General features: G+C 50.8%; 1 protein-coding gene and 1 long non-coding RNA gene across 2 annotated transcripts in view; both read right to left on the bottom strand.

Moving 5' to 3' along the window:
- Positions 1-5,890, bottom strand: part of TET3 (tet methylcytosine dioxygenase 3) — a 104,176-nt gene extending 98,286 nt beyond the window's left edge. The window contains exons 1-2 of the mRNA XM_049651727.1: positions 5,602-5,890; positions 4,027-4,759 (exon numbers count right to left, since the gene is read on the bottom strand). Coding sequence (XP_049507684.1) covers positions 4,027-4,329 — 303 coding nt within the window. The 5' untranslated portion in view covers positions 4,330-4,759; positions 5,602-5,890. The remainder of the gene's footprint in view (positions 1-4,026; positions 4,760-5,601) is intronic.
- A 4,997-nt stretch (positions 5,891-10,887) lies between these two features.
- On the bottom strand, positions 10,888-21,637 carry LOC125937117 (uncharacterized). Its single transcript, XR_007462258.1, has 3 exons — positions 14,078-21,637; positions 13,284-13,463; positions 10,888-11,191 (listed from the first exon to the last, which is right to left on the bottom strand). It is a non-coding gene; the product is annotated as an uncharacterized LOC125937117 (long non-coding RNA).
- Between the last annotated feature and the right edge of the window lie 1,513 nt (positions 21,638-23,150).

Below are 23,150 nucleotides of genomic sequence, written 5' to 3'. Positions count from 1 at the left end.
ACTTCTATCTTACCAATTACTTCTCCCTTTTGCTGGTGGGAACTGGTGCCAGCCTGAAAGCATCCCTCCCCACAGCCTCTGTCTTCAGGAACACTGGACTACCGACAGGAAAGGCAAGAATCGGTAGATACTCTGGTATTGTTGAGAGATCCCCAATTTTGAGGTATCTTGTCTCAAAACGGCAATAGAGAGCTGTTTCAGCCACTAAATCCACTTGGCTGAGAGCTAGATGGTGTTTTCACACTATATATATTCCCATTTCTCTTCATTTTTCACCCACAATGTTCTCAGTCATGCTTCCAACCTTCCACACACGTTTTTCCAAACAGGGTTTGTTTGCTTTTTCCATAGTTATTCTCCTACCCTTCCTATCAGGTGCTCACCCATGAGCAATTTCTCAGTCAGGCCCAAGAAGGCCCAAGAAGGCCCAAGACCACAGCAGCTCCTTGCTCCTGGGTGTCTAACCTCCTTCCTCAGCAGAGAGGCTGGCAAATTCTTCCCTCCTTCTGCCTGGCTCCATGGTTCTTTTATAAGCAAGCTAGTAGATGTCTTGAGATAAACACCTAATTTGTATTATATCTTTACAATTACGACTTAGAGATGAATGCACAATCATTTATGTTTGAAGGTACCACACTGTTTCTGTTTCTTCACCCGTCTCCACCCCCGCAGAGTTGAGGCTAATTCCCAGCCATCTTCCCTAGATGTTCTAGGAATGTGTTGTCACTGCCTTTTGATTACCTACTATGTGCCAGACACTATGCATATTTTAATCTCCATTAATCCTCACAACAACCCTGCAGAGAAAAGTTACCCCATCTGACAAATGAGAAACCAACGCTCAAGACAGTAAGCAGCACAAGGCTTACTTTGGGGTCTGAGGCCTACTTTGTCTCCATACCCACCACGTCCTATCTTCTAACTAGACATCTTCTTTGTGCTACAAGCCACCACTCAGGTGAAAAGAATGTGAAGTCTAACAGTCTCAGACATCAGCCTAGGATCTAAATTCTTCCTGCCACTAGAAAGGAAGACCACGGTACAGGAATAAACCACTTGAGGGTGTTTACCTCACTTTTGGTCCCAGAGAAGCAGTCACCTGGTTCTGGTGGGAGGGCCCTTCCCTGGGAACTGTTTCTAGTCTTAAAATGCTGAACTTCTTTTCTGAGTGAAGGGGCTCCACAGCACCTCCCCCTTCACACACACGCTGCAAAAAAGAGTGAGGAGCAGAGAAACCCAAGATAACGTTCCCCCTTACAGAATGACACAAAGCAGTTGTCAGCTCAAAAAAGCAGGGGGAGGTGGAGACAGGCTGGAGGGAAAAGGTGCCTAGAAGAGGAAATGCCAGGGAGCAGGGATGCAAGGAGATGGACTGGTTCTGAGGAGACTCCTGGATGCTGTGTCTTGTCCCACCTGAAGAATCGGGGCCAAATTCTAAAGTCCTATACCTGAGCCGGGGGAAAAAAAAAAACAACCCACTCTGATGCCAGTAACATGTCTCCCCTTTTCCCAACCTCCCCAGTCCTGGGACTCTCCTGTGACATGGTGACATGGCTGCTCTGATCTAATGGTTAAGGTCCCAGCAGTCCCCCTGGGGCTGGTTCTCTTGGACTCACTCAGGCAGAGCCTCTCGGGGCGTTTCTTGGCTCCGCGACTACGCCAGAGATACATTCATTAAATGCAGTGTAGCCTGGACAGTGGTTCCCCTGCTTTCGGCTTTCACGGACCAATAAAAAAAAGTTGTGGATGTAGACACTAGTTACCATTTTATATTTTACCAAGTAAAGATTTAAAAAAAAAATAGATTTACTTTCTACCAACATCTTCGAATTGTAAAAGATACTGCATTTTGAGCATCAGTTAGAAAGGCCCTATCCTTAAAACAAGTCAAAAATAGTTTTAAGAAAAAAGTTCACTTCATTGTCCCCTTTCCACGGTTTCTCTAGAAACCAAAGAACTTTGTTGCGGGCCAGCGCTGGTCTATACACCATTGTGTAGTCCTTCTGTCTTGGGACACCACGGGCCACCAGCCACAGACCCTGGTGGCTGAGATGGGCAGCCATCACCGACGAGCTCTACATGGATATGGATCTCTCAGCAGGGCTGTGTCTAAGCCTCAGCCAACCCAGATCCCTGTATCTTAACCATGATCACCAAGCAGCCCAGGTCAGCAGCTTATGCAGGAGGTTGACAGGACACTGGCCTCACTCCCTGCCCCTTTCACTCAGATGTGCGCATCAGTGCCATAAGAAAATCTTAAACACAGTTCACCATGTCCTCTAGTTCCAGGAACACCCAGTTCAGAAAGCTCAGCCCCCCTACTCCTCGGGTTTGATCACGGGAAGAGTGGAGTGAAACAAAGAGGGTGGCAAGATAGGATGGACGCCTCAAGGAAGCAAGCAGAGGAACCAAGCTTTAAAAGTAGACCGAACAACTCTTCCTTACTCCAAAACACCAGATCTCATGCCCAGGAGTGAAGTCTACCCCTGCTCTTCCCCTGCTCCCTTTCAGAAGTGACCCACAGGGCCCTGGGCCAGCAGGATGCCAACTCCCCACAACACCAGCAACATACAGGGACCAGACACTGTTTCCCAGCTGGGGGGGGTGGGTGAGGGGGAGCTGCACATGTGATCCAGATGTCTGCTTTCATCAGAGACCAGGGAAACAGAGCACAGAGTCTGTGGTCCTGGGCCGCTATATGCAGCTTCCACAGGGAGTGGACAAGAGAAAGTGAAAAGGGGCAGAAGACATCCCAGCAACACCCACTTCCCTGCCCCCAACACTTGGAGCTCTCTTCCCAGCCACAGGACCACAGCCCCACCAAGCTCACGGCACAGCTGGGCGCTCAGCGGACAGGGAGATCCCGAGCGCCAGCCGCCAGCCCATCGAAGCCACAGGTGCCCTAGCCCTCAGAAGCACGGCGGCTCCCAGCCCAGCTGGAAAGGGCTTCAAAGGCCATCAAGCACAACCCCTCCATTTCCCCGGGGAGAAGACAACCCCGGAGAGGGGGCCTGAGTTGTCTGAGCCCTTGGACAAATCAGTGGCGGAGCACAGGAGCCCTACAGACAGCGCAGGCCTCCGGCTCTGTCCAGCGCCAGTTCCGCTGCCTGGAGCGACCTCAAGCCGCTACACCGCTCTCCCGAGCTGCTCAACTTCGCTCGGCCCTACTTCTGCCAACTCTGCGCTATGGAGGCTGCCACCAACCTCGTGCTGGCAGCCAGCCACCAGAATAGAAGGGAACGATGGCCAGTGCAGGGTCACTACCTCTCTGCTTCCCCCTTTCATTTCGTCCCCACTCCTCCTTTCCTCCCTCCATCCCCCTATTCCAAATGAAGGCAGTACTCTTCCCCGGGCTGGACAGTGTCTCAAAAGCACATCATTCATTCATTCAATTAGTATCTGAGTGCCGACTACACATCAAGGAACTGAGCCAGGTCCTGAGAACACAGAGATAAAGAAAAGTCTTGGACCCCAAGAAGTCCTCAGTCCAGTAGGGAAACCCAAATCATGGGTTGTCATTAAATTTCAAGTTCTAATAGGCTCTCCTGCTTTCTGAAAAAAACGGTGGTACTCGAGAAAAGGTTTAGGAAAAACAAAACATCCCATTCATCAGGGCAGCACAAAAGCACCCTGTCACTCCAAATCTTTCTTTCCAAATCCACCCCTTACCTGACACCATCACTCCCATGCCACCCAAGCATTGGTGTGACCTTGAAATACATCTGAGGCTTCAAGTAGGACACACACACACACACACACACACACACACAAAACAACTTCTAGAAATAAGGCTGGGTATGTCCTCCATCAAATGCAAACATCAGAGAGGAGCGTGCTAGCTGGAGACCCCCGCTCCGTGGTTACTCTCTTACAAACTGTCAGCAAGACAGCTCCCACACACGGCCCCAGTGAAAGTTAGGCCAAAAGGATCAGAATGGTAGACTGGGCTTAACCGTCTTCAGCAAGACCCTGTGAGGACAGCACCCTCACGGCAAGGGCAGGGTAGCCAAACAAGGGCCAGCTTACCTCCTTGAGAAGCCCCACTTTTTTCTTCAGCACCTCACACTTGCGCAGTTTGCAGATCTGGTGCGTGCGGCGGTTGGTGCAGCTGGTGCAAGCCCCGCAGTTTTCCAGCCGCCGGCACGGCTCACAAGTACCACACCGTTTTCGTTTCTTTCGCCCATCTCCACCCCCTCGGAGTTGGGGTTCACTCCCGGCCATGGGGAGCCCAGGTCCCTGGAAACCCCCTACCATCACCTGGCCCTGAGGGAAGTCATAAAGACCTGGCAGGTCCGGTTGGACTGCCAGGGGCACCTGAAACTGGCTCATGACGCTGCCAGAGGTAGGGGCATAGGTGCCAGAGTAAAGCCACGGTCCAGCTTCCTGCCTGCCTGCAAAGGCCACCACCAGGTCCTTCTTTCCTAAAACAGTCAAGAGTGTACGCGGGTGAAGGCAAGTAGCTCCAGACTCCAGGATGGGCGCCTCTTCTCAACCCCTCTTCACCTCCTCTGCAGCAGTCTGATAGGGCTCAGCTGGGGGCCACTCTCCCAACTGCTGGGGCCCAGGATCTGGGGCAGGACACCAGCAGCGGTCCCCAGAGAAGGGATCATCTTGACTGGGTGGGTTCTTCACCCTCACCCACCCTGGACCCAGGCATGAGGTGAGCAGGTGAGTGTGTGGTGGGGGCTGGGCAGGGTGAGGAGTTTCTCCTCCTGGTAATTGTCCTCTGGGGTCAGGATGATGGAGAAGGCAGCGCTGCCTAAAAGAGAGACAGAAAGAGGAAGCGCATCACTTGAGGCTCAGGGACAACTTTCACATGTTACCTCTTCCTGCTTCTGGAAGGAGAGAAAATGGGGGAAGAGAAAGGGCTTGCTCAAATGAAGTCCTGCCAGAACCTCTGGCAGGGCGCACCAGCACCCGCTCCCTGCCTGGGGGAGGAGGCCTAGCGCCTGATGGGGTGCTGAGGGAACCTGCTCAACGAATTTAAAGGGGTGGTCAAGGTGAGATGTCTAATAAAGTTGTCCTCCGCCCCACCCCCACGGGCTTGGGAGAGTTTCACCAAAATTCCCACACACACCCCTCACTGGAGGTCGCTAGGGCCTCCCCAAGGGAGCAGAGCTTTCAAAATAAAGTTTGCTGAGAGCTTCACTCGGCGGGGCTGCCCGAGCGCCCCCGGCACGGAAGCGGCCTGGACAGGGGCGCGCCCGGGGTAGCCCGCGCCGGCCGCCCCGCCGCGCCCCCCGCCCGCCGGCCAGACTGGGGAGTGCGGCCCGCTCCGACGAGGGGGCGCGGGGAGGGGGGCGCGCTCCAGCTCGGGCCGGGCCGCGCGCGCGCCGCCGCTCGGGCTCCTTTGTTCTGGGGCCTCGGCCGCTCGGCTCTGGCGGCTCCGCAGCCCCCGCCCCGCCCCGCCGCCCCCGCCCGGCTCCGCTACACTGTGACCCGTAGCACCCCCGCCCCGTCCCCCGCAACAAAGTAGCGGCCCCCCCCGCCCGGCCCCCCGGGCCGCCCCCCCCCCCAGGCCCCCACCCCCCCCCCCCGGGCCGGGCCCCCCACGCCTCCCCTCCCCCACCCCGGAGCCGGAAAGGCACCGACTGCACCGACCTGCCCGCCGCCTCCGGGGCGGAGCGCACAAAGGGGCAAAGTTTCCCGGCCCGCGCTGCCGCCGCCACCACCGTCGCGGCCGCCGCCGCCGCCTGGGGCGCCCGCCTCACGGAGCGCCTGGCCGGGCCGAGCTGGGCGCGCGGAGCCCCCCGCCCGGGCCGAGGAGGGGACGGCGCAGGAGGAAGGAAGAGGCAGCGGCGGCCGCGGCGGCAGCAGCAGCAATGAAGGCGTCCGCGGGACTCCCCGCCCCCCGCGCGCCGCGGCACGTGCTCGCCCGGGGACTCCCCCGCCCGGGAGGGCGCGCACGTGCGGCCCCGCCGAGCCCCGCCGGCCCCGCCGCCCCCTCCACCGGGCCGGGGGCTGCGCGAGGGGGGAGTTCCCGCGGAGGGGGAGGGGACGGAGCGAGCAGCCTGCGAGCGGGTGGCGGCCGGGCCCGGCTCGGCCGCTGCGCCTTTGCACCTGCAGTACCTCCCCACCCCCGCGTCGGCCCTCCCAGGACCCTGCCGCCCCCTTCAGGCTAGTGGCCCCCGCCCTCCCGCGCTTCTGCAGCCCAGGCGGGCCGCGCGGGGTGGGGCACGCGGACCTCCTAGCCTAGGCCCTCGGACGAGCCGGCCCCGGTGTCCCCACTTCCTGCCGCTCCCTGCGGGCCCGAGAGGTCTGGGACGGCCCCGGAGCCCCCGGGGGCCCTGAGCTCCGGGCCTGACTGACCCCCCTCTCCCTGCTGCCGCTCGCTCATTCCGAGGCAGGACAATGGGGAACGTCGCGCGTTTGCGTACCGAGTCAGCCTGGCCGGCAAGGAAAGGGTACCCGGGGGCAGAGGCTGCGGGCCGGCTACGGGACACCCTCGCAGGGGTCACGGCCGAGCGCCGTACTCAGGCGGACCCCAGGGCCCTGCCATCGCGAGCCTCCCCCGCGCCGCGCTCGGCTCTTTCGCGTCGAAAACAAAGACTAATCCGATACCCCCGCCCTGCCTCCCAGAGGAGGGGGAACGGGCGCGTCGCGGAGGGTAACGGAGGAGGACAACGTTCAGGAGGGGCTCGGAGAGCCTATGAAGGGGGCCGTGGTGCAACCAAGCCCCATTACCCGGTGCAGACACTTTGAGAAGTCACCCCGGGCTATTTTCCAGGCAGGGGACAAGGGACAAGGCACAAGAATATTTCCAAGTTGCCAAACTGCCCGTTCACTCTGCTGCTTTTTTTTTTTTTTTTTTTTTTTTCCCCTCACCTGTTGTGCAGGCCAAGTTGAAATTCCAGGTTAGATTAATTCAGCTCCACCCATCTGGCCTGACTGCCAGGCTGGTGCCCGCAGCTGCCTTCCACCTACCTGGGTTGCTGGAGAGAAGGGTGGGTCTCTAACATACACACACACACACACACACACACACTCGCGCGCGCGGGCAAGTTCTGGCAGAAACAGCCATGGGGCGGACTGGCCTGACCAGTTTGGGCGGTGCTCACAGAGCCAGGTACCTGGCAGGCATCCCTGCCCGGCTGAAGCTAACAACTCAGCCAGAACTGGAAAAAGAGCATTCGGCCGGCTATTTAGAAGAAACAAAAAAAGTAACTGATCTCAAGTAGCGCTGTCCAGAAAGCCCTAGGCGGTAGGAGAAGCCGGGGTTCTGCCTGGAACTTCCCTCCTCCTCCCAGGCCCTATTTTGACAGTCTGCTCCAGTGGCCAGGTTGTCAGTTGTGGGTGGGTGGGGAATATGGCTGCAATACCTACTTCCTACTCCCGTGTTACAGAGGACTAAAGAGTTTCTGTTCAGGGAAGTAAGTCTAGAACTGAGAAGAGATACTTAGTGTAATTTTCAATCAAACATGAGAACAGGTTGTGGGTTTGCAATTGTCACTGTAATGAATGTTTAATGTTTTAAGTAATTTTGTTTTAATAAAACTATATATTAAAGAAAATGTAGAAAATACAGAGAATTAGAAGACAGACATCACCAAAATACAACCACGTTTAACCATTCTCTATAATTCTTTCTAGCCTTTTCTATTTGTAGATCGGTTTCCTTTTTTAAATTTTATAACAGTTGTATGCACACTGATTACACAATTTTCTGCCCTCTTTTCACTAACGTTATAACATGAGCATTTCCCCATTTGTTATACAATCTCCAGACAGACTGTGTGACAATTGGGTTGAAGAAGGTGGCTTAGGGACAGAGAATTCTGGGTTCCAGACCTGGCTGTGCCATTTGCTAGCAGAGTGACCTTGGACAAGGTACTCACCATTTCTGAGACAATCCAAGTAAAGTACTTGGCCTAGGGCTTTCTGGACAGCACTACTTGTGATCAGTTAGTTTTTTTGTTTCTTCATAGGGAATAATAAATGACAACTGTTATTGTTTCATCCATAGAACAACCTTGTGAACTAGGTATTATCATTAAACTCATTTTACAGATAAAGAAACAGAGATTAAGTAACTTGCCCAAGGTCACTCAGCTAGTAGATGGTAGATTCCGGGGGTGTCTGGGTGGCTCAGTTGGTTGGGCATCCGACTCTTGATTTTGTCTCACGGCTCCCCAGATCGAGCCCCGAGTTGGGACCTGCACTGACAGCACGGAGCCTGCTTGGGATTCTCTCTCCCCTCTCTCTCTGCCCCTCCCTCTCTCCCTCTCTCTCTTTCTCTTAAAATAAATAAACTTAAAAAAATGGCAGACTCAGAATTTGAGCCTGGCATCTTTCTGTATTCTGAGCAATTTACTGTGCCAAATAACTCTTCACCAGCTACCTGAGAGGGTTGTTTCACAAAGTCCTCTGGCTTAGTTAACTGGATGAATGCTGGCGCCATTCACCAATACAGAGTATGGGAGGAAAGATACCTGGAGCCATCCACTTGGAGCTGAGGGGGTGAGGCCTGGGCTGGAAACACACACACACGTGAACCCCATTGCTGAGTAGAGTGTAAGTGAGGCCTCAGGTGTGGAGGAGCTCATCGGTAGTGGACAGGGAAAGTGGGAGGAAAAGGCAGCCAGGACAGAGCCCCAGGGAACACCAGCTCATGAGGAAGAGCAGTTGACAGGGGATCAGCAAAAGAGACTGAGAAGGAGCAGCCAGAGAGGTGGGAGGGAAACCAGGCCCAGCCCAACACCTGCCAGTCATTTTCCGGACTGCTTCTCCCTCTGGAACCCTGCACTTGGACAGTCTCTGTTTGCTCATTCCCTGTGCCTGGGGAAACCCCTTCCCACTCCCCCCACCCCCACCCCCACCCCCAGGGTTCCAGCTACTCCTTCTACCTGCCAAATTCCCACCCATCCTGCAGGTCTGGGCATAAATGCCATTTCTTCCATGAAACTTTTCCCAGCTCCTCAGATTCCAGAGCTCCACCTACTCCCCACAGAAGTTTGATGCCCCCCCCCCCCCTTACAACAGTTATCTTATCAGCATTGTAATTGTTTGCACATTTCCCTCCCTGTTACTATGAGCTCCTGGAGGGCTGGGACCTTGTCTTTTCACCTTCGTAACCCTAGACTTAGCATTCAATCAATATGTGCTGAATGAAGAAATGAGGTCAGTAGAACCTGATCAATGACATCCCGGTGACACCGAAGACCCACAGGCTTCCAGGGTTTTTGTTTGGTTTGGTTTTTTCCAGCCTGCCGTGTCGGGTCTGCAGCCCCCTGTGCTGCCGGGGTTGTTCCTTCCTCACACAGCACGCAGGGCGGGAGAGCAGCTGGGACGGTGGCGGAGGTGCCCAGCGGGCGCCTCTCTCTCTGGCAGAAGCATTGAGCTAGAGGCAGTGGTTGGCTAACTGTGGTCCCCAGATGCAGTATCACCAACACCTGGGAACTTGTTAGAAATGCAAGCTCTGGGGCCCCACCCCAAACCTACTCTAGCAGAAACTCTGGAGGTGGGGCCGGCGCTCTGTTGTAACAAGCCCTTGGGGTGATGCACGCTCAAGTTTGGGAAGCACTGGACTAGTAGAAGCGGTTGAGAAGCAAGTTCAGCGCCCAGGCGGCGGCCAGGATCAGGCCCGAGGCGCTTAGAGGAGGTAGAGCGAGAGAGGCTTCTTTTTATTAAGCAGCGTGGCGGGCCCCACCCGCAGCGACCGAAGACTGAGCCTTTTTAGGCCACTGCTCCGGTGAGGTCAGGACCTGGCTGCTGCAGCTGCCCCAAGGGTTAGAAAGGGAAATCCCGTCGCGAAGGAAACAAGCCCAGTGGACGGCCAGCACTGCGAGGTTGGCAGGGGGCGTTTCCCTTTGGGGATGGAGGTGGGGCTGGGAAATAAGGACTTCCAGCTCCACTGAGGAACTGCGGTCGATTCAGCACGAGCGGGCGGGCAACGAGCACAGGAAGTTGAGTTGGAAGTGCCCGCGTAGTTCTTCTGGAAGTCACTTGGTGGAATCAACGCTGCTTGTTGGTCGTTTGCCGAACCTGTAAATGATCGCATGTGACTAACCTCCTCTGAGATGTTTGATCCTGCTCCTTCTCTTTAGCTAATAAGCAATTTGCCCTACTTGAAGAAGCAGCTTCGTACTGCGGAACCTTTTGCAGAACTGTAAATACACAGCCACGTCCATCCACGCCTGGGCTTGGTTTTGAAGATTAAAGGAAGTTTATTTGCTTTGGGATGTGTTTCTTCTTTGGTCATGTATTGGTTAAAAATATTATCAGCTAATGTTTGCATAGAGCTTTCCCTTTTCAAAGCACTTTCACGTACATTATGGTTCTGTCGGCAGAGTGGCTAACACGCCAAATGCAAATGTTACTTTCCTTTTCTTTCTGTGACACAGCTTTTATTATTATTATCACCATTTTACAGATAAGGGAACTGGGACTCAGAGAGGTAATTTGTCCAAGGTCATTCACTACTAAGTGGCAGAACTGGGCCTACGATCGAGGGCCTCTGAAATTAGCCTACCAGTGCCAGGGCTGATATGGGGCAGACGCTGGCATTTTGCTCTTGGGGAAAGGGAGATGCATTACTGGATTGCTTTGGACATGCATGGGTCAGTGTGACATGTGTAGGATATCTAGACTAGGTTTTTGAGTAGCTCAGCAAATGCTTTCACGTTTTATTTCTGTGACTTCATTTTGAATTTAGGTGGAATCAAATAGACTAAATAACTCGCAAGGAGAATGCATGGATCCTCATCATGATGGCAAAGAGATGAAATAACCTGGAAATCTTCCAACTTAAGGGGGCTGGGCAGAAGGGTGGGAACTTTGGCTCTGAGACTCAGGTTGTTGAATACCCAACAGGGATAAAGACCTCGGTGCTCCCCGACCCAGACCTTGATTTGATGGGATGTATCAGTCAGGGTCAGTTTGGCTTTGATGTAATAACAAATAATCCCCAGATCACAGTGGTTTGACATAAAAGTTTATTCCTCGATCATGAAATGTGTCCATTGTGGGTCAAGAGGAGCTCTGTTTCCCACAGCCACCCAGGGACGCAGGCAGCTGGAACTGGACATGCTGCCTCCTCGACCCTGAAGGCAGGAAGCGAGGACGGGGCAAATCAAGCACTAATTCTCCAAGTGTTCATCTGGAAGTAATACAAGCCACTTCTGCATTCATTTCACGGGCCAAAGCAAGTCATGAGGGGTTGGGGAAGTGCAGTAGGTACAATGCTGCCATGTGCCTGGAAGCAGAAGCAAAAGTACTTGGTTAGCAGCACTCATAACTAACACACAGGGAATAGTGTGTGCATGTGACGGGGATGTGGGGTCTCTAAGGTAGGTGTAAATGCGATCAGTTCTGTCCATTTCATGAGGGCAGGCATGGAGGCTTCTGCCTCCTGGGGACATATACTTGAAATTCCCAGTCGATTGGTTGTCATTCCTCCCACTAGAGAACTAGATTCAGAAATTTAGACCAGGGTGGAAGAAATCTGACCCGAGGGAAGCCTGGTGGAAGGGATGAGTGGCAGTGGGGCAAACTCAGTAGACATTAATTTGTAAATTGAGACAGAATCCAGCAGAGGAAAGGACTTGGGGTATATGTGTCACCAGGGGCCTGACAGCTAAAGGAAAGTTCTGAAACACCACAGCTTCGGCAGAAGCATTTCCTGCCTTCTTGCCATTTCACTCCCACTCATCCTTCCTGGCTAAACTCGGGTGACACCCCAGGAAGCCTTTGATGGTCTCTCAAGACTGAACCTGCCAATCACATCATTAGTAGATTTAGTAGATTTGTCCCATCTACTGTGCTGTGGACAGGGACCACATCTTGCTCAGTGCTGGCTGCGGTATGGGGGATGTATTAGAGTCTCAGCATGGAGGCAGAGAAACCAGCTGGAAGGCTGTTGCAGAAACCCAGGTGAGAAAAAAAATCATGGTGGTCTCCATTAGGGTTGTGGGCTGGGGATGCAGAGATGTATTGGAGACAGATTTAGTGACTCACGTCAACAGGATAGGGATCAATTATATGAGGGCACACAGAGGAGGTTTCTGGAAGAGCAACAGGGTGGATGGTAGCACCAAGGGGCCCAGAGGAAGAGCGGGTGGCTGAATGAAGTCAGCAAGGACATGTCCATTTGAGGCACATGTGGGACATGCCCAGAGACCCAAGAAGCAGCATATATATGGGGACTTGAGGTTCAGGGGTGGGGGAAATTGGCTGGACCAAGATCTTATTATCTACCTCCTGGTTAAACTTAAACATCAAATCCTCCAACAAGGGCAGCCTTTTTAAAAGGACTTAGTAAAAAACAAAAACAAACAAACAAAACCATGTAGAGTTGGGGAGATGAGACCACAGAAAATATGTGCAGTATAAAAATCATGAAATTCCTGAGCTACAAATCTTAAGAATCCAGCCAGAGTGATGCAGAGGCTTCCTAAAAAGAGCTGAGCATCCCTAAAAGGTTTCTTCATCATCACCCTGTTTGTCCCATTATCTTGTTTCCACATATTGTTCCCATTCCATCTCTGCTGGACAGGAGCCTGCTCGCTGTCCTGAGACCTGAACTGGAGATCACCCCTTTCCTTATCGAGGCTCCCCCTTCCCCATATCCTTTGTGGGTGAGGGTCAAGCCCCATTTGCGGGAACTGTGCAGTGCAAGGGGACCAAGCCTCAGAGCCCCCATCATTCCACTTGGCCATTGTGCACCCCCCCCCACACACACACACAAAACCTTCCCTTTCCCCAAACACTGAGATGTTCCCTCCGGGTGCCTGGGCTCCATTTCCACTCCTCTAGGTTCTGGTTTGTGACTGTGGGCAAGGTGATTTCCCTCACCCAGCCTCCTTCTCATCTGTAAAAATGGGACTTATGCTAGCTCCTTTGCAGGTTCCTTTGCAGAGCATCAAATGAGCCACACTGTGGCAATGTCCTATCTCGGACCTTGTATGTAGCAGACGCTCAGATGGTCTCCTCCTTCTAAGCCATCCCATCCCCTGATTCCTCTGCCCCCTTCACAGGGAAAGGGTCTTACAATATTTTAACTATAAATAGCCATGGCAACCAAAGTTAAAATTTATACAATAATCAGTAAGGATATTATGCATTACCTAAGAGAATGGAGGCAATGATGTGTAGGTGCCCAGGCACCCGGCTTGGCACGGAGCAGGAGACCTTCCTCAGCCTCCCCAGCTGGAGATGACAGCTCTCCAAACACCTCCTTCCCTACATATTCAAGCAGCCCTAGGGCCTGCCACCTCCACTCTAAACTGTCCAGAACTTGTCCCCTCTCTCAGGCTTCCCGCGGCTCCCCGGCTCTCACTCCCGCTTACCTCCTTGCCCTCTCCCTGCGGTTGCCTTTCTCACAGACGTGGATCACATTGCCCTGGATTCCGACCTCCTGGGCCTGGCGGTTTCGCCAAAGCCCTGGAATTGAAAAGACCAGGCGCCTGGGCCATCCTGCAGCCAATCAGGAAAAGCTTCAGACGCTTGCCAAAGTGTGATCCGTGGACCTACAGCAGCGGTGCGATGAGTTTGTCAAGAGGGCAGACTCTCAGTAGGCCCCAGAGCTGCTCATTCAGTGTCTGCGCTCTAACAAGACTTCCAGGTGATTCCTAGGCACCCTCAAAATTGAGAAGCTCTGCGTTAGAAGCCTTTGGAGATAAATGGGCCAGAGGTAAAAAGGACGCAGCCGTGCCCCATGGAGCGGGAGAGGCGATCTTGGGAACACCTGCACTAACGGACTGAGTCACTCGAGGTCACTCTGGCACTGTTCCCGGGGAAGTATTCTGGATTGCCAACACTGTACTATTTATCTGCTAAGCCAGGGAGGGGGTATGAGCTGATGCCTCCCTCTTCTTGCCATTCTTTAGGGTTGTCCTAATGGAGGCATGACTAGGCCATGACCCACATCCACCTGTCATTTGGCCACTTCAAACCACAATAAAACATGAATTTGAGCATCCGACTTTTGGAAAGCAATCTAATTATTTATAGTGAAGCAAGAGTCCGCAAGACAGAAAATAGGTGTCAAGGCAGAAAGAGGCCACAGGGAACAGATTGGCCACTCAAACAAAAACGTGTAGTGGGCTAAGGACACCTGAGTGAGGCAATGATGGGCACTTACCTGGGCCTGCCTGGATCCACCAGCCCAAGAAGAACCTCACAGCTGCTAGAAAAAGGAGGAAGAGGAACCATGACGTGCAGGAAGCCTGGGAGCAGCCCACAAGGCCTGGGTGAAGAGCTTAGGTTTCTAAGTACCTGCTGATTGCTATAGAAAAGTCAATGCAGTGGGTTTCTTAGAAAGTATCCCTGGGGCCCAGGGAAGAGGCTGCCCCTTGGCCATGAGAGCCTCTTTGGAGGGAGGCAGGTAAACACCTTTATGTGATCTACCAGTTGTGCGACGTCTGTGTACTGCTTCCTGTGGGCACGCCTGGGACGCAGACCCCAACATCACCACTGAAAGGAAACCTCAGTATCAGGGATGTCAGATTTAGCAAACAAAAATACAGGGCATCCAAGTTAAGTCTGAAGGTCAGAGAAGCAACATAAAATTTTTTAGTGTAAGTATCTACCAGATACTACATTCCAGAGCAACCCTGCTCAGGTTTAGAGTCTGTCTGTCCCCAAGGCGGGAGACTAGGAGAGGCTTGGGTTGAAAGAAAGTCTCCACCTAGGGCCCAGTGGTACCCTCCTAAAACCTACCCTATTTCTGAAATCAGAGAGAAAGCAGACTTTGTTAATTTGTGGGTGGGGCAGTCTTTTGCAAGAGGCTATGCATACTGTTTGCTTTTAAATATTTTGACCTACTGAGGCACCTGGGTGGCTCAGTAGGTTAAACCTCCAACTACAGGTCATGATCTCGCAGTTTGCGGGTTCGACCCCCACGTCCGGCTCTGTGCCAACAGCTCAGATCCTGGAGCCTGCTTCAGATTCTGTGTCTCCCTTTCTCTCTACCCCTCCCCTGCTTGTGCTCTGTCTCTGGCTCTCTCTGTCTCTCTCAAATAAATAAACATTAAAAAAATTTAAATGTTTTGCCCTACAAAGATGGGAACAACCAACATGTTTTTTACATTATCATGTATCCAGTGGGGTAGTTCAAAGAATGTAAACTAAAAAATATTATAGTTTTGATCATTTCAAGTCAGGTTCCTGTAGGAGATGGACTGGTTTTCTTAGTCCAGACCAATAAAATCCTGCTTAACCAGAAAAACTGCTCCTATGTAAGCAGGCTTTTATTCATTGAGACTTGTAGAAGAAACTGTTGGTAACTATTTACCTGATCAAACAGTCTAAAGGTATTTCTGAGCATAAAATCAATAAGCTCTTGTGTATGTCAACAACCCAAATTAAATGATAAATTTAGGGAAAACATTTACAAAACAAATGAATGGAAAAGTGTTATATACTTAGTATGCTTCATATGTGAGAAAAAAGATAAACACCCAAAAGGCAGGGGAAGGCAAAGGACATGAACATTCACAAAAGAAGAAATACAAATGACCAATAAAGATATAAAAAGTCCAGCCTCATTAATAATCATAGCAAACTGACGGATCACAGAATGAAAATACTTAATTTTGCAAAGACTGTAACAATTCTCTTTCCCAATTCTCTTTACACCGAGGGGACCAGCAATTCATGTACCCTTTTGGGAAGCAATTCAGCAATGTTTATCAACAAACTTCATAAGGTTTATACCCTCCAGCTCATTAATTTCACTTCTAAGAAAGTGGTGCACAGAAATGTAGGTACAAGGATCTTCATAGAAGACTTACTTATAACAACAGAAAACTAGAAACAATCTAAGTGTCCTATATTAAAGATTGATTGATTTATAGGAGGTGAGCCCATTAAATTATCATGCAGCCATTATAATGATTTTACTGATTTTATTTTATTTTCTTAAGTGTTTATTTATTTAGTCCAATGTTAATCACTATTAATGTTGGGGACAGTATATTTAAAAATCTTGTCTGCTTTCACATTAAAATAGTGTTTTTGAAAACTATTTGGCAACATTGGAAACTATTTACCATATGCAATCAAAAGAAAATATTAGTATATATTACCAAAATTTGTAAGTAGATATGTACAAAGATTAGAGGAGAATACATCAAAATATTAACAATGGATCTCTTGGCGATTTTTTTCTTCGCCCTACCTTTCTTCTAAAATTTCTACAAATAAGTATTATTCCTACACTTGAGAAATAGAACATTATTATTGAAAAAAAGACAACTGGAAAGCGGGTCCTTGAGAAAGAAGGAAGCAGATCCGGCTTACTAACAGAATGATTTCAGTTTTGCCCATTGCAGCCACCTGGAGAACTCCAGGAATACTGGTGCCCAGGCCCCACACCCAGAGATTCTCCTCGAATGGAGCTGGGTGGGGACTCCAAGCCTCATGTCCTTGGCAACATCTAGCCACACCTGGGCGAGGTCTAATGTTTGGCCAGGCTGGGAACCACTGCTTGCACAAGCCATCACACGTTTCTGCAGGAGTCTAAACTCTGTGTCTGATGGAGGAGGAACTGCAAGACCCGGTCTCAAGCCCCATCAGTGGCCCGCTGTAGCTGTAGGCTTTTGGCAAGCCATTTAACCAAACCTTAGTTTGTCTGTCCATACAGTGGGAATTTTTAATGCCTACCACAAGAGTCGGGGTATGGCCTCGAGGGAGAGGGTAAATGAGAAAGGTCTGTATAAAATAGAAAACATATAGAATGAGCTCTTTGCGAGAACCTGGAAACTCAAATGATAACACTTATCTTTGATCAATGAAATATCCTCGGCAACAGGGGAACCCGTGTAAATAAGCGGGTTTGTTTCTAAGCTCTGTCAGTCTTGTAATTTGCCTTGATTTGGAGATTCCGCAGGCAGGTGCTGTCAGATGTGGATGCCCGGGACAGTCTTAGCCTAAGGGCTCATGGCCAGTAGACAGCAACCAATAGATCTGAGGTGGTTCAGACCATTTGGTCATCTTGCTTTGAGAGGTGGCTGGCTTCCAGAAGCCAAAACCTTGTTCTCATGAAAATGTGCCTTTGCATTTTAAATAAATACCGCTTCCCAATACATGTTTCTTATTTAACCGTCTCCTTGGGAGGTTGCGTGGCCATTGCTTAAAATGTCTTGGGAATTCCTCTTTTGAGATTGCCTTTGTCTAAGCTACATTTTTCTTCTGGGTAGTTTCAATCAGTGAATTCATTCTCTATCCTTTGGAGAGGAGCTTAATTTTAGAAAGCAGTCAAAAATATCTTTCAGAACCAAACCTGATGATTAAGATGGCATTCAAACCTAGAGAAGACATTTCTTTAAGTGAAGAGGTCACTCTTAAAGTACACGTGTGCCTATTTGCTACCCAGTGTATTCCCAGCACCCTGCCCAGTGCCTGGGACCCAGATGTTCAACATATTGCTGTTGAACGGTAAACAGAGCTTGGCTCTCTACTGGGACCCATAAACTGGCTCCAAAGGTAAGTGTGAAGGCTTTGGACCAAAGCAACCTATATGGGATTAATAACATTCTAGCCTGTATGCTGATTAGAAATTAGTCCCTTTCTTTGGTAAGTATGCTATGTATATACCTTATGCATTTGACTAGAGAGAAAATGTTGCAGTTTCTTCCCCTTGTTGGGGCTAATACTGGATTTCCTTTCCTAAGGCAACACTAATCAGCGACACTGGGCAAATTCAAGCATTTTTGGAATTATTTTTCATGCCAGCCCAATCCACAAAACAACCAAGCATGGTATTTGGTAGTTACCAAGGACAATGCCTGAAACAAAATTCACGTTTTCACACGAGGATTTCAAGACACTGACATTAATCCAGACTTGCACATTAGCGAAGGTCCACACCTCCGGCTTTAATGAATTTGAGGAGTGTGGAGTTAGGCAACTCATAGCCCAGAAAGAGAGCATCGTCTGAGAGTTTGAACTCCTGGGCTGTCCCAGCTCCACAGCTAACTAGCTGAGCAGCCTGGGGAGAACATTTCACACTTCCCCCACTTGGTCTTTATGTCCTTATCTTTGCAGTGATCTTGCACTCTTAAAGTCACCTTATCTATGCAGTTATCTCCACTCTTAAAAGTCGCCAAAGCTAAACTGAGAACCTGAAGGCTGACAAGGGGTAAGAGGACAGGTGGAGAGCAGCAGCCACCCCCGTGGAAGGTGATGGACAAGAAAGCAAGGTCCTGCTCAGCTAATGGGGGGACTTTTACAGTAGCAGAGCCAATCTCAGCTAAGCCAGAGTCCCTGCTCTGAAGGAGAAAGAAAGCCAAAGCCAAAGCTCAACTGCTTCTGGCAATGGAACCGTTTCCAGGAAGGGAACACACAGGTCATCTGAGGTCAAGTTCAGGGCACGCAGCCAGCCGCCAGGCGGGAAGGAAGCTGCAGTGAATGCCTGCTTGCCTGCTCTCCAAGTCTTTCACCTTCTGAACACAAGTGCTGTACCAGCCCCTTTGCAGGTCTCCCAGGGGACCGCAGAGGCTCCTTCCAGACCCAGGCCTTCTGGCTCTGGCCTCACAGACACAGCCTACGCAGAGGTGCTGAGAGGAAGCAGGTAGGAGACAGCGTGAGCAGTGGAGGTTCGCTGGCCTGTCTTGTCGTTGTCCTGCAGAGAAGAGGGGCCCAAGTGCTCCGTTTAAAGCATTTGAGCATTCCTCATCCACTGTTGCCCTCCCCACCCCCGGAACACACAGGACACGCTCTCAGCTCTCTGCCTTGGTCCATGGTGTTAACTCCACTGTCTTCCAGCTTCTGCTCTACAAATCCTGCTTTCGTGTAGTGCCCAGCTCATATGCCATGTGACCCATGCAGTTCCCTTTGCTGGAAGTGGCACCTGTTGTAGACTGTCTTGCGTCACACTTGAAAGGAAGCGTCGTCTCTCCCCGTTTGGGACCACACTGTACCCACTCTTTACCATCACATTATGCCTATCCCTTCCTTTGCCCATGTTGCTTACCTGCCTGCCATCATGTTCCTCACCTCACCACCCAGGGCTCAGCTCAGCTAGACTCTCTGAAGGACTTTCCACCCACAAAGACCTAGCAGCCCCACTTACCGAGTGGCCGCTCTGTGCCCAGACGTTTGTCTACAGTATTTCTTATCCTGAAACACCCCTGCAAAGCAGGCGCAAAGATAGTTTCACTTTCAGACTTCAGGAAAACAGAGGCTTAGAGAGGTGCAGGAACTTGTCCAAGATGCACGGCTGGTTAGTGGCCGAGCCAGGATTGGAGCCCAGGTATAATGCCTACACCTAAACCCCCCATCTCTTCCGTGCTACTTTTTCATTCATAAGACAAATATTTTGAACTTGAGGCTATACGAACCTTGGAGATCACCTTTCTTGTTTTCAGAGCAAGGAACCCAAGGAGTAGAGAGGCCGGACGACTTGCCCACCCCATTTCCTCATTCCTTGCATGTGCTGGCACTGGGGACCCAGGAACCATCTATCCGCTGCAGGGGCCACCAGTGCCAGGTAACATTCTCTGGGGCTTCCAATTGCAAGCCTCCTGACACACACCTGCCTTGCAAGCAGGGCCCCGAAGGAGGCAAGAGAGAATGTTCCAGCAAGCTTAGAGCCACAGGATTATTAGTTCAGCTGTATACAATGGTAAAACCCCAAACAGCAGTGACTTAGGTTTATACCTTTCTCATGTAGAAGTCTGAGGAGGGCAGTATGGGGCTAATGCTGCTGATTAACCCACCCAGGGCCTGAGGCCTCTTTTGTCTTCCGCAGGTCCCTCCTAATGAGGCCCTGCATGGTCCCCAGTGTCCCCAGGATCACCTGGCACAGGGGAGTCTGAGAGCAAGCTCAGAGGGCTCACTGCCTGTCTTCTACTTGTACCCTTCACACCAGCGAGGCAGCTCTGAGTCTGGCTGGGGCAAGCATGCTGCAGGCAGCATTAAGGGGTAAGAGTGTGGGGGACATTTCATTGCTTAGTCCAAGGGGCCCTTCTCAAGCTCAGCCTACTTCTTGTCTTCTCCCCTTCTTCCTTCTTTCCATCTGTCTAATGTTTATCGAGTTGTGCATTCCTGTGTGCCAGGCACTGGAGGTACAAAGAGGGATAGGCGCATTCTGTGCTTGAACAAAGAGATGAGGAAATAGACCATTTTAATGCTATGTGGCAAGGGCAACCATAAGATACATGCAAAGTTAATGAGCTTTGTGCTCAACAGGAGCACAAAGGCCGGACCCCTGACCTTCCCCCTCCCAGCCAGGTAGGAGGTCAGCAAGGGCTTCCTGAAGAAGATGCCTGCTGATGAGACGGACCTGAGAAATATTAGGGGGCAGTAGCTAGCCCCAGATGATTGCCTGGATGTTGGGGGTGAGTGAGAGGGAGGAGTCTGACGCTCCCAGTTTTCTAGCTGCAGTGGCCGGAGGAGTGATGGTGCCACCATGGGTACAGAGCACACAGACCTTCTCCCACGACAGTGCTCTCTTGCCTTGGGGAACACCCCCCAGCTTCAGGTGGCTGTCACCTCCCCTGTACGACCCTTTTCCATTGCTAAAGACATGTACATGGGCCCTTTTTATTGTAAAGGTTTTAGGTCAAGTGCCCTTGGGAGATGAAGTCCCCTCGACCCTGGTCTAGTGAGTCAGATGCAGGAGCACAGTCTGTACCAGGCAGCCTCCAGGCCAAACCAAGCTGATTTCCCAAGTGTCACCTGAGCCTGCTGTGCCTCGTGGAAGCTTTGGCTCTAAAACAGCACCTGTAGTGAACATCTGCCACTTTGTGAAGAACCAGTGAATGAATCCCCTTCCTGTGTTTGGGGACTTTCCCACTGTGGTTGGAGGTAGAGCTGGCCTCACACAGTGAAGATGAAAAGTCAGATACTATCTGACTCCCTTGCAGCTACCTGGCATGTCAAGGACATGTGGCCGAGACTACAACTACGATACACCTCCCAGAGTCTCAGGGCTGTGAGGATTTTTGTGTGGCAGAGGCGGTTACAGGGGGATCACTTTCTCCTAACAGCCATGGTGCACACTCTGGGACCTTGCAAATGACAGGCCTGAAGCTTGAGCTTCAGTAGGTTCACACTAGCTTGCATCTGTTTGCAGTTAAGGACTGTGACAATTCCTTGGCAGGTGATCAGTCCAGCAGGGTACATGGCTAGGGCAAATGCAGGGGAGAGGGGAGCACAGACTTTGTCTGGAGGACAGTGAGTAAAAACCATTCAGCCAAACAGAGGATTCTTTCACAGGGTGAAAGAAGGGGAAGATAAGGTTGGAGAACCCCCAAAACCCAGTCAAGTAGCCTGGTCATCACCTTGTAAGAGGCACCAACATTTTTTAAATGAACTTTTATTTTGGAACAATTATTTATTATTTATTTATTTTTAAATGTTTATTTACTTTTGAGAGAGAGAGGGAGAGTGCGAGCAGGGGAAGGGCAGAGAGAGAGGGAGACGGAGAATCCAAGCAGGCTCCACAAGGATCCAGTGCAGAGCCTCCACTGGATCCAAGAGGATCCAGTGCAGAGCCTGATGCAGGCCTTGAACCCACGAACCATGAGATCATGACCTCAAAAGTGACCAAAGTCGGACGCTTAACCGACTGAGCCCCAGGCGCCCCTTGGAATAATTATTAAGTAAGCTAAATGCCCAATGTGGCGCTTGAACTCATAACCCAGAGATCAAGAGTCATGCTGTACTGACTGAGCCAGTCATGTGCCCCAACTTTAGAGTAATTATATATATATATATACATATATATATATATATATATATTTTTTTTTTTTTTTTTTTTTTTTTTAAGTAAGCTTCACACCCAGTGTGGGGCTGGAACTCACCACCCCAAGATCGAGAGCCACAGGCTCTACTGATTGAGCCAGCCAGGGGCCCAGGAATAATTTTAGATTTACAGGAAAGTTGCAAAGATAGTACAGAAAGTTTCCTATCTCCCCTGATGCTAGTAACATCTTGCATTGTATGCTACATTTGTCAAAACTAAGAAGCTGATACTGGTATATTATTATTTACTAAACTCCAGGCTTGATTTGGATTCCACTGTTTTTTCTGCTAATGTCCTTCTTCTATCCCAGGATCCAATCCAGGATACACTTTGCATTTAGATGCCAATCTTTTTACAGGAGAATATTAAATATGATTAAAGCTGTTTTAGGAGAATCGTCTGATGGAACATCCAGGTTGGAACAGGATGTAGGGTAGAAAGGCATTTGTAAAGGCATTCCAGAACCTTCACCAAATTTCCAAATGCATCTCAGTGCCTGGTGCCTGAAGGGGCTCACCACCTTGAAGGTGCAGTTGCCAGGAAGAGGAGATCTGGGCCACTGGAAGCACGTCTGCCTGCTCAGGACCCACTGGGCCAAAGGCACATTTAGGATGCACCTGGGGGCCTCCACCCAGCAGGGTTAGCAAGCTAGCAGTTCTTCCTGCCTGGGCAACAAAAGTGGACTGGTACATCTGAAAAGGCAGCCAAGGAAATGCATGCAAGGCTCGTCTTGTCTCCCTTAACCAGCAGTCTGTTGTGAAAACAGAACAGACTCCGGAGTCAGGAAGGACCTGGGTTTGAGTCCTGGGTTCACCACTTACAGCAGGACTCTGCGTGAGTTCCTGAACTTCCCTGAGCTTCAGTTTCCTTACTGGTAAAAACTGGGATCTTAAGCCTCCCTCATAAGATTAATGAGAGGATGATGCAACACTTAAGAAGGGTTCACTAGGGCATCTGGCACACAGTAGGCATTCAGCAATCATCAGCTCCCTTGACAACTTGAGGATGGGATCTGGGCTCAGAATTTTTTTTGCATATCCTTGTAGTGCTTAGCACACAGAAGACACTTCATAATTTGGTGACCATACTATGGAGCTCACAAAGCCAATGGCCCCAGAAAGGGCACAACATGTCTCCACTTACATCATTCACTTATTTAGCGAGTCTATATCGGGCAAGTCTGTATCACCAAATAGCAGTAAATAGAGAAATGCCAGGCACTGTGCTAAGTGACCAAGACATGGTCTGTGTCAAAAATGGCAAAGCCCATTGGTCTCCAGACAACTTTCAATCAGGTCTGGCACACGGTCGGACATAGTTGAATCAGCAGTGTGTCCAAGAGCACAAACACCAGTTCCTTCTGGGTGGTGCGAGGGAAGAGCCTCACAGAGACAGGAGTAGACTTGGGACTGGCAGAATCAGTATCCCTTTCGGTAAAAAAAGAGCAGAAGACGAGAGAGAAGCA

This window comes from Panthera uncia (genome assembly GCF_023721935.1).
Source record: "Panthera uncia isolate 11264 chromosome A3 unlocalized genomic scaffold, Puncia_PCG_1.0 HiC_scaffold_11, whole genome shotgun sequence".
NCBI lineage: Eukaryota > Metazoa > Chordata > Mammalia > Carnivora > Felidae > Panthera > Panthera uncia.
This window is presented reverse-complemented; position numbering and strand designations above follow the sequence as displayed.